We start from the raw sequence: 11,060 nt of genomic DNA, 5'->3' as shown, positions 1-11,060 counted from the left end.
CTGGACAGTACATGACGGTTTCAGCAGCTAATTGCTGGCTACCTGTGCTTCCTTCCCATGGCCGGCCCCTGAGCCTTGTGCATTCATGTGTGCTGTGTTGTCCTCACAGATGAGGGAAGAAAGCAGAAAGCCAGCCACCTCCTCAAGGTTCCATAACTGGCAAGTGGCCGCACTCAGGGACTCTAGCCCAGGTCAGTCTGGTTCTAGAAACCTCAAGGGGTGGCTCTGGGCTACAAGCCAGGTTTCAGGTGAAGGCCCCTAACCAGGCCCCAGTCTCTCAGTATGAGGTCCTAAGGAGGCTGGAGGCTGATAAGCAACACCCCCCAGGCTTCTGAAGGGGGGGGGCAACAAGGAGCTATAAATAGGAGTGGATCTTCTGGAAAGGCTACACCTCATGATACAAGTTCAGCCAGCTGGTAAATGGAGTGTGGCAGAGGTGAGGGGACGAGAGCTGGGCGGGCCAGGGAAGGGAAAGTTAAAGTGTCCACCCAGCTCCCTTGCTTGCTCAAACATTAACAGAGGCATGTTAGCGAGTCAACCATCAATAAATACCCCGCGTGCCCCAAACTTCCACTCCACTTCCGGGTGCCTGGCCAAGGAAGACATGCTTGGTGCAGAAAGCTCGATGTTCATCCCAAGGCCTTGAAGACACACCACACTCTGTCTATAAAGAGCATTTTAATATTTGTATAAATAGACCACAGTATTACCAAAAACTGCAAGAACAGAGCATGGAAAACAGATTTTCAGACCCATGCACACAGCCTCTCCTGGCCGCACGTGACACTGGCTCCGGCCTCAGCTGGGTTGGGGTCCGGGGTCTGGTGCGGTGGGGAATGCTTGAAGGAAGGACCACACCCTCACATTTTTAACTTGAGGGTGTGAGTGCAGCAGACTCATGGCTCCCACCTGGCTGTGGACCTCTTGATCTATTAGAAAAATAATGGCAGCGGGTGGGCAGCTGGAGTCCTGGCTGCTCTGGGGGGCAGGAGACAGGTGCTGCTCTCAGCCCCACGAGGCTGTCGGGCCGGCTGGCAGCACCCCAGCTGTCCAGGGCCGCCACGCAGGCTGGTGGAGTGGGCCAGGCCGCCACCCTATCTCTGCACGTGCCGCACAAAGGCCTGCACCAGCTGGATCAGAGGCTCCTGGCTCTCTGGGCTGGCCTTGGAGAGAGACGTGGACTTGCCCTGAGGCGAGGGGAGGACGCCAGCAGCCGGGGAGCTGGGGGCCCCCCGGCGGAAGTAGCGGGAGAGGCTGGAGAGCAGCGTGCTCTAGGAGGTAAGAGGTACTAGGTGAGGCCCCTGCGGTGCCCTGGGAGGTGGGGGCCCATCCCCAGCAGCCACCCCCTCTGGTCTGAGCCCTCTTTCCGTCTGTACCAACTCCGAGCTGAGCTCCTGCTTCATCCGCTGTTTGTCCCGGGGATGCACAGCTGGGTCCCTAAGGTAGCGCACGGCCTGAGAGATGAGCAGGTAGAAGCAGTTCTCCATGGTGAACATCAGGAGGGACCTGGGGAGAGGGCAGGGCGGGCTGCTGCGGAGAGCCATGCTGGCAGGCAGCAGGCATGCTGCCGAGCTAACGGGACAGCTGGCCCACAGCTGCCTGGACCCCAGCTCAAATCCTAGGAGGCCCTTCTTACTTCAGTGTCCTGGTCCCCTCTGCCTGTGTGCTGAGCCCCACAGCCTGGGTGAGCGGCTCCTTCTTCTTATCCAGCTGGAGAAAGAGGAACAGGGTAAAAAAGTAAGGGAACGGTAGCAGGTGTGGCTCAGCACGAGCTTCCTATTTGGCAGGCCCCACGCGCAGCAGCCGCCTGCTGCCTCACTTGGTCCTCCAGAGAATCCTCCCGGGGAAGCTGAGTCACACTTGTTCAGGAAGAGGACCGGGCTCGGGAGGGCCAATAACGTGCAGGAGGCCACAGACGGTGGGATGCTGGGAAGACTGGAAAGACGAGAGTCTAACAGCTGCAGCTTACCTCTCCGAGCATGTTTAGGGCCACATTCACTGTGGCCAGAAGGGTCCCGAAGGAGGGGGCCACTTCAGAGTCAAAGGTGGGAGTGGTAAAGCTCAGGGCAAATAGGAAGTTGTATTCAGCGAGGTCCAGGGACTGCAAGGCAAGACGGGAGCAACATAGAGTGCCGCCTGGAGCCCAGATGGCTCTAAGGGCAGAGCAGGGCATAGGAGAGCCTCGGCAGCTCACCGCTGGGAGGCTGCTGGCCTGGCACGCGGGGCGGCCGGTACCTGGTCCAGCAGGATTTGGCAGACATCTGGGGTGAAGTGGCGCAGGGCCGCCAGGGTCCTGCTGAGGATCTTGAGAAGTCCATACTGGACGGTGTGTAAGGCTCGCTGCTCGGAGGCCTCTGTGTCAGCAGTGGGCTGCTTGGAGGAGGAGGAGCAGGAGAAGGGAGCAGGGGCAGCAGCGGGGAGCCGCTGGACACGGGGGGCAACAGCTGAGGGAACGCCGTCCCCATTTTTGTTCTAAGGAGACAAGAAATGGAGGTGGGGTCCTGAGAGGCTGGGGTGAGGCCCCACAAGCTGCTGGGCAGGGAGGGCGTGTACCTGCAAGCAGTGCTGCAGCATTTTGCGGCTGTGCAGGAGCGACGTGCAGGCCTGGCACAGGTACCCCAGGCTGACCTGCATCAGACACAGGGCCAAGGCGGGGGGCACTCAGCAGCAGCCTGACCGAACGAACCCCAGCCCACTCCCAGTCCTGGTGTGCTTGCTCCATCCCCAAATTCCCATAGCACTTGCCTCCCTCGTTCTCAGGCTGCAAACCTCACAGCCACTAAGGACACTTGACTACAAGCTGGGGCAAGAGGTGCCTGGGAGGGCTCCCCTGGGCCCTAGCTCGATGTCTAGCATGTGAGATGGGTTGTAAGGAAAGAAGTAAGAAGGGGGGGCAGTCTGGGTAGTTCAGCGGTTTAGTGCCTGCCTCCTTCGGCCCAAGGGCCTGATCCTGGAGACCTGGGATCGAGTCCCATGCTGGGCTCCCTGCGTGGAGCCTGCTTCTCCCTCTGCCTGTGTGTCTGTCTCTCTCTGTCTGTCTCTCATGAATAAATAAATAAAATTAAAAAAAAAAAAACAAAAAACGGGGCGGGTGCCCCGCTGGCTCAGTTCGGGGAGCATGTGGCTTTGCATCTCAGTGTCATGAGTTCGAGCCCCAAGTTGGGGGTGGAGATTGCTTAAATCAACTTTAAACTACAAAGAAAGGGGATGCCTAGGTGGCTTAGCGGTTGAGCAACTGCCTTTGGCTCAGAGGGTGATCCCAGTCCTGGGATTGAGTCCCACATCGGGCTCCCTGCATGAAGCCTGCTTCTTCCTCTGCCTCTCTGTGTGTCTCTTATGAATAAATAAAATCTTTAAAATAAATAAAAATAAAATGAAATAGAAAATAGGGATAGTTTCCCGTTTTATAGAAGAAAAAGGCTCAGGAAACATGAAATGACCTGGCCAAGGTCAGACAAATGACAAGAGCCTGCCTGACTCCAGGACCCTCCAGCTCTGCTGGCCTATCACTAAGGGATGTCAACCAAGGTCTCCAACTGAGCCCAAGTTCTTAAGCTACAAGGCTGCCCTTTACTTGGGAAAGAAAATCTTAGCTTCAGAGAAAACATGAAAAAACCAAAGTCTGTACGTGCTGAGCAAAATGCGCACATTCTAGTAACGAGCCTGCAATTCACCAGAGGTGCCCCCCAGACAGTGCCCAATGCCCCTCACCCAAGCACATCCCCAGACCACCTCCCAAAGGAACGCAGTCTGAGGCCCACCTGGACATCCCGCATAAGCTGAGGCAGGTGGAAGTGCCATTCCTTCATGAAATTGGAGAGTTGCAGAATGAAGCCCACAGTGTGGTCTGCCTCCTCCAAGCAGGCCAGACTCTGCACTGTCCTCACTGCGCTGAGGCACTAGGAGGGGACAGACAAGGCAGGATGGGGTAAATTAGGAACCTGACCCCCCTGATCCTGCCCTCCTACAGGAGGACAGGCCTTCGGCCCACAAACACAGAGGTGATGGCACAACAGGAATCTTTGCTAAGGAGCTTCTGAATGGTTCTGAATGGCCCAACTCCTATGACCCTGAGCCCCCACCTGTATGACTGACAGTCCCTTACCTGTAAGGTCCGCTCCTGGTGAACACCCACGAAGTCCAGGGCCTCGGTCAGGAAGTTGTAGCGCAGAGTTTTGAGGAGCCGCTCCATCAAAGACATGGATAGGCGGTAGACTCCTGGCCAAGAGGGGGCATCCACGGACTTCCGAGAGGTGCTAGGTGTCTAAGACACAAAGAGCAGACAAGACTAGAACACAGCACCATGAATCTAGCTGACAGGTACAGCGGGGCCTCCTTGCAACACAGCAGCTAAGGCAGCCTGGCTGCTTGGAGGAGAAAATCTGCAACGGTAACAGCCTGGTGACCAGCAGGGCCACAGAGGGTCCCAGGCCAGTAGTTACAGGGAAAGAGCACTCAGCAGAGATAGAAGAAGCCTGGGGTCTAGACTCAGGTCAGCCACTAACTAGCTACATGAGCTTGTCTTGCTAGAAATCAGTGTGGGGCAGGGAGGAGTCCACACCATCAGTGCATCACACAGGCCACCAAAGAGCAATTTCCCAGGCAAGTAAAAAAACCAAAGACAAGGATGCTTTTCCACTGTAACTGCAGTCTGGTGCCAGTCCAGGCCCCCTAGCAAGTCACTGGAACTCACCTGCACTGTCCCGTTGGAGCTAAGCTGGTACACACTCAGGAGGGGCAGACAGATGCTCTGGGTGATGCCAGCTCCAGCTACTGCTGTAGCTCCCTGGGAGGGAAAGACCAGGAACGAGATGGAACTGGGTAAGACCCACTGTTCCTGGGACCCGTTCCCCACAGCCACCCTGCCCAGGGGCAGCTGGAGCTCTCAGGGCAGACCAGAGCTTCTGGGAGGTCACAGGCAGTGCCAGAACCCACCTAGCACAAGCAAGGAGGCTCCCTTCGGCCCCTGGGCTTGCCTCCTACCTGCTGAGTGCGAGCCAGAGTGAGGAGCAGGTGCAGCGATGCCTCGGTGAAATGCAGGTTCTGCTTCATGCGCAGGCTCACCTCCAGAGTGGTGAAGAGGGTGGGCAGGATGGGGAGCCTGCGAGTCACCTGGAGCCACGAGTCACCATCCTCATCCACCTCGCACAGCTCCTTGGCCAAGTGCAGGCCCAAGACACACACCTGCTGGGGCCCAGGGGCAGAGATGGGCAAGAGGGAAGAAAGCAGTGCAGGGGAGAAATACAGGAGGGGGACAGCCCTGCACTGGGCCGGCCCAACCCTCACTTGGTCACACGTCTTCAAGTGAGCTTGACTAAAACAACTTGAAGTCTCTCCTGACCTGCTGGGTTCCCGCATCCCCTCATAGGGCTGCCAGCGACTCCATCCTCACTGATGAGCCACTGCCCCGACCCAGTGATGGTTCTCAACTCCTCCCTCCCCCATTACCAAACTTTTCTACTCACACCTGCTCACTGCACCCATCTCTGCCCCTCTTGCTGCACCACTGCACCCACCTCCCAGCTGGTCCTCCCCCAGCCTCCTGGACCCTCTCCAATGGATTCTTCGTACCAATGGCTTTTCAAGCTTATTTTTCACCACGATGCACAGTAATATTTTTTACACGGTGTGACTGTAGACACATGCTGATATATTTTCCTATCCTGCCCACCTGCAAAGCACACTCATACTTTTGCACTTTATCCTACTTCATAAAAAAAAATGTTGGTTGTAACGAAACAAGCTCAGTTTGAGACTCACTATAGCAAGTCATGACCCAGTTTAAAAAAATACTCTTCTATAGTGCATCCAGGGTGATCTTTCCAGAGTCCAAATCTGATCATTTCTCTCTCCCTTGCTTAACTCCTTGAGTCCTTTCCTCTTTCACTTGGAACCCAGATCAAAGACGCTGCTGAGGCCCCTGGTCATCCCACCCCCAGCTCTCCAGCCTCTCCTCTGTATGCAGGGGACTTGGGCCCTGGCTCACAACCCCTGTGGTTGCTCCCCAATCTTCCCTGCTCACTTTGCCTGCCTGGCTCTATCCAAACTTTAAGTCATGGCTGAAAGAGTGGTTTCTCACTGAGTCCCTCGGTTAGGTGAGAACCCCAAGCTGTAGGTTCTCATGGTATTTCTCCCATGTGGGACTTGTCACCATGGAATTCTGACATGTCTGCGTAGGCTGTGATCTGTTAATGTCCTCCACCAGACTGTGAACTCTGTAAGTGCAGGGACTAAGTGTCTCATTTGCTAATCACTCCCAGGGCCTGGCACAGAGCAGGCAGGCAGTGTGCATGTGCTGGATGTGCGTGAGCAGGACACAGTACTCCTCGGGGCGCCCCCTCACCCCATCACGCTGGTCCTTGTGCCGCAGCCGTGAGCAGTCATCCGTCTCCATGCTGTCCTTATCCTCTGTGGCACCGCCTGATGCCAGACTATGGCGGGTCTGGTCGAAGAGAGCAATCACCTCTTCCTGGAGCGTCTCGCAGACGTTCAGCACCAGCTGGGAATACTGGGGGATGTCACTCACTGCAGAGCACAGGCAGGGAAGGACACAGTCACGTTCACCACCGTCGACTCTCAGTGCATCAACGTTCCCTCCCCAGGCAGGGAGAGAGAACGTACAGTGCTGAGAGTGGGGGTTCTGCCCCGGCTGGGGGGACATACAGAACAGAGAGTCTTCTTGAAGACACATGTTCCAAGACTGACAGCTCAAACCACAAAACAGAAACGTCTGGTTCGAAAGCAGGCAAAGCCCCACCAAGCCAGCTGCCAGTGGGGTCGGGAGACCGCGGTCCGCACTCCCCTCTGCCCCTCACCTCGCATCTCCTTCATCTGCAACACTGTGATGAATGCTGAGAACATCTTGGCCTTGGTCTTCTCCATGAGTTGCTGGTCTGCCTGTAGCACTCCCTCTAGAATCTCCGTCAAGGGCCCAAGGATTTCATCCACAGAACCTAACTCCCTAGAAACAATATGGGGCAGAGAGGGAAGGAGAACACACCCCACATAAAGGCCACAAAATGGCACCCCCCCTCACCTCAGGATGCCCAGTGGGCATGTTTGATAGGTCAGTCCCGGTCCCTATGATGGCGGGACTAGCCCGATTCACCCCCACTTTCTCCCCTTCAGGAAAGTGAAGGGTCAGTAAAGAGCACAGCGCTCACTTCTTCCACTGCCGGAGGAGGATGAGCAGCAGCGTGCACATCATGGAGCCAAGGCGGAGGCAGTTCACAGAGCCTGGGACCAGTAGCTGAGGAGAGACGGCACATCAGTCAGGAGTCGGTGGTCTTGTGAGCTGACATGGCTTAAGGTTTGAGCTCCGCCCACAGGACCCCTCTCAACCTCATGCCTTTCCCTCCTAGCAGTGTGCTCACAAGGCGTGGGACAAAGGTGAGAGATCACAGAGTAGCATGATGGCCTCAGGTCCCACAGGCCGCCTGAGCCCCCTGACCTGACCGTTGGGCAGCTCCACACTCATGAGCCATCCTGGGCTTTGGAGACCTTCTCCCTAGGAGGAATGTGAACTCTCCCAGACACACTTACTAACGCTTTGGTCCCATCAAGTACATCGAGAAGGAGCTGGTGACGCACTGCAGAATCAGTCAAGTGCATTACCTCTGCCTGCAAAGGAACAGGAGAAACATGGCATTAGGGCAAATGTCCCAGGTTTTAAAAGCAATGAGATATAAGGGTCCTGTCAGACAGGCACAGTCATTGGTAAGCCAGTCTTCTAATTGTCTCCCTGCTGTTTCTTTGTCCACCCTCAGATGTGCTCAAAATCGGGTCAGGTTCACCTCTTCCTCTTAATAACATCCCTCTTCTGCTCAGACCCTTGAAAGGTTTCCTTCTCAGTATTCTGGAAAAACAAACAAGGCCAAGAGGCCCCCGCCAGGATCTGGTCCAAATAATTCCGGTATCACCTACTACTGGCCTCCTTCCTCCTGTTTGAACATAGCATGCCAAGCTCTTTTCCCCTCCGGACCCTTGCACATGTGACACCATCTGCTAAGACTACTCTTTTCCATGTGCTCTCCACCTGGAAGGCTCCTTTGTATATTCGGGTCTCAGGTGGGACATCACCTCCTCAGAGAGGGCCTCCCTGACTGCTCCTATCCTACTTAAGTGCTCACTACGACAGCATTCTGATTATTTCCTTCACAGTGAAATATAATCTCAAACTAGATTTCACTGGGAATCTGTTTACATTTTGCCTTTCTTATGGACCACTCTCCACCAGATCAAAGACTTTCTCTGCCTTATTCACTGCTGAATCCCCAGGTGCCTGACACATGGTGAATGTTCTGTTAATATTTTTTTTAAGATTTTATTTATTCATGAGAGACAGAGAAAGAGAGGCAGAGACATAAGCACAGAGAGAAGCAGGCTCCATGCAGGAAGCCCGATGTGGGACTCAATCCCGGGACTTCAGGATCATGCCCTGGGCTGAAGGCAGTTGTTCAACTGCTAAGCCACCCATGCGTCCCTCTGTTAATATTTCTTAAATGAATAAGCAAATGGTCGCTATCCTAGACTGAATCAGATAGTTCTGTTAAAAAGAAAGAGGATGGCAGGATTTTTGGAGCCACAACCCAAGACCTGTTGCCTATGTTTTTATAGCCAGGGGAACATAGTTAAGAAAACTGTAGCAACTTCGTGTGGTAACGGACAGTAACTGGACTGATCATGGGAATATTTTCATGGTGTATAAAATACTGAATTATTATGATATCCATCTGAAACTAAAAGAACATCATAGGGCAGCCCTGGTGGCGCAGCGGTTTAGCGCGCTTGCAGCCCAGGCCGTGATCCTGGAGACTCTGGATTGAGTCCCACGTCAGGCTCTGCATGGTGCCTGCTTTTCCCTCTGCCTGTGTCTCTGCCTCTCTCTCTCTCTCTCTCTGCATCTCTATGAATAAATAAATAAAATCTTTAAAATAAATAAATAAAAGAACGTTATAGGTAAACTATAGTAAAAAAAAAAAGGAATTAAAGCTTTAATAAAAAAAGAAAGAGGGGGATCCCTGGGTGGCACAGCGGTTTAGCACCTGCCTTTGGCCCAGGGCGCGATCCTGGAGACCCGGGATCGAATCCCACATCGGGCTCCCAGTGCATGGAGCCTGCTTCTCCCTCTGCCTATGTCTCTGCCTCTCTCTCTCATTGTGTGCCTATCATAAATATACAAAAATTAAAAAAATAAAGTTGTTTAAAAAAAAAAAAAAAAAGAAAGAGGGATCCCTGGGTGGCGCAGCGGTTTGGCGCCTGCCTTTGGCTCAGGGCACGATCCTGGAGACCCGGGATCGAATCCCACGTTGGGCTCCCAGTGCATGGAGCCTGCTTCTCCCTCTGCCTGTGTCTCTGCCTGTGTCTCTGCCTCTCTCTCTCTCTCTCTCTGTGACTATCGTAAATAAATAATAAAAAAAAAAATTAAAAAAAAAAAAAGAAAGAAAGAAAAAGAGCTGCTGCCCAGCTAGGGCCTAGAGGCAGGTGACACACAGGCTCTCCAAAGGGGAATCGAACATTCCCCAAAGACTGCTGAGTGCTTTGTTGGGTTTGCAGTCTCCGGGGCCTGCAACCACTGTGATACAGCAAAGTCCCAAGGTTGTGGGCAGTCTGGCCCTGGGAACAAGTCATTCGTGGAGGATGTAAGAACACACTTGGAATAAGGGACTTCTATCAAGCCGAAGTTATTCATGAAGTCAAGATATCAATCTGGATTCCCCAAGGAAGAACAGTTCAAGACTAAGTTCCCACTGCACAACAGGATAATGTGAAACCACACATACAGACACGCCAAAAAAAAAAAAAAAAAAAAGCACACTCTCTCTCTCCAAAAGCAACTCTCGGGATGCCTGGGTGGCTCAGCAGTTTAGCGTCTGCCTTTGGCTCAGGTCATGATCCTGGAGTCCCGGGATCGAGTCCCACATCGGACTCCCTGCATGGAGCCTGCTTCTCCCTTTGCCTGTGTCTCTCTCATGAATAAATAATAATAATAATAATAATAATAATAATAATAATAATAATAAAGAAAAACTCAGTAGACACACAGTGCATAGACAATGCCTCTGTTCTTTTTCTAAGACCAGGAAATGCAGTTTCTAGAAGCAATGAAAACAAACTGCTCCCTAGAGATGGTGTTGCCACAGCTGTCACAGCTGCCTGCTGACCAGTCGACAAATATTTACTTAGTATGCGCAGGATACGCACCTGAGCAGGTGATGCTACCTGTGCATGAGAAGCAAATGAAGAAGGGGTCTCCTGAGACCCATCCAGGGCCACAAGGGCAGCTACAGGAGGCTGTCTCACGACTGTTGCAAGACATTTTAAATTCCTTCTCTGCGTTTTTCTTTAAGGTCCCTTGTTGGATCCAACATCCTAAATGGCCCACAGAAGCCCCCACCATCTACAAGCACAGAACTGTTACATTTTAGCTCTCAGGGAAAATCCTTGGTTCAACCTTCATCCCAAGGGGCTGTGTTTGTTAGGCATCCCAGCACAGAGTTGCTAGGATACCCAAGTGAAAACCACTCCAAGAGGCTCTTACGTGACTGGTGGCGATGATGAGGAGCATCCTCCAGGCGGAGACCAGCATCTGATACTCCACCAGGGAGGTGCAGCTGCTGCCCTCGGTGTCAGCTGTGTGAACCGCCAAAGACTTGACGTAGCCTGACCAGTAGGCAAAGCGTTTCTCGCTGGAAAATTTCTTAAGTGTATCTTTTAATGACTGATCTAATGAACCCCTAGGATGTTAAGAAAAGACAAAACCCACAGTTAGGTTTTGAAAGCAGATGGAGATGTGGCACACATCTCCATGGGCACAGACCCTTGTCGAGGCAGAGAAAGCGACCTCACTTGGGCTTAAAGGCAGACGGCTCCGGTCACCTCCACTGTGAGGGGCTCATACTTCTTGCTCAACATAATGGGTTAGGTTGAGGCCTTTTCCAGGATTCCTCCTCCATATAATCCCAGGCACATGGAGTTTGCTTCACAATAACTCTCTCTGACAATCATAAATGCCATCAATGGACTGGCCAGGGACACAAATCAGCGGCCCTCCATAAATG

At 53.3% G+C, this 11,060-nt stretch overlaps 1 protein-coding gene across 4 annotated transcripts in view; it reads right to left on the bottom strand.

Moving 5' to 3' along the window:
- Window positions 1-663: 663 nt before the first annotated feature.
- The window catches only part of NUP188 (nucleoporin 188), a 54,844-nt gene continuing 44,447 nt past the window's right edge, over window positions 664-11,060 (bottom strand). For 2 of the 4 annotated variants that reach the window (XM_041725782.1, XM_041725783.1), the window contains 15 exons: window positions 10,541-10,736; window positions 7,543-7,620; window positions 7,164-7,249; window positions 6,816-6,961; window positions 6,344-6,525; window positions 4,984-5,184; window positions 4,694-4,786; window positions 4,106-4,264; window positions 3,762-3,899; window positions 2,554-2,628; window positions 2,236-2,472; window positions 1,970-2,101; window positions 1,637-1,710; window positions 1,377-1,506; window positions 664-1,271 (listed from right to left, as the gene is read on the bottom strand). In XM_041725782.1, coding sequence (XP_041581716.1) covers window positions 1,095-1,271; window positions 1,377-1,506; window positions 1,637-1,710; window positions 1,970-2,101; window positions 2,236-2,472; window positions 2,554-2,628; window positions 3,762-3,899; window positions 4,106-4,264; window positions 4,694-4,786; window positions 4,984-5,184; window positions 6,344-6,525; window positions 6,816-6,961; window positions 7,164-7,249; window positions 7,543-7,620; window positions 10,541-10,736 — 2,104 coding nt within the window. In that variant the 3' untranslated portion in view covers window positions 664-1,094. Of the gene's footprint in view, window positions 1,272-1,376; window positions 1,507-1,636; window positions 2,102-2,194; window positions 2,473-2,553; window positions 2,629-3,761; window positions 3,900-4,105; window positions 4,265-4,693; window positions 4,787-4,983; window positions 5,185-6,343; window positions 6,526-6,815; window positions 6,962-7,163; window positions 7,250-7,542; window positions 7,621-10,540; window positions 10,737-11,060 lie in introns of those variants that run through there. The other 2 variants (XR_005983152.1, XR_005983151.1) reach the window with 2 other exon arrangements.

Source organism: Vulpes lagopus, chromosome 12, assembly GCF_018345385.1.
Source record: "Vulpes lagopus strain Blue_001 chromosome 12, ASM1834538v1, whole genome shotgun sequence".
Taxonomy (NCBI): domain Eukaryota; kingdom Metazoa; phylum Chordata; class Mammalia; order Carnivora; family Canidae; genus Vulpes; species Vulpes lagopus.
The sequence above is the reverse complement of the archived record's forward strand: the minus strand, read 5'-3'. Positions and strand labels throughout refer to the sequence as shown.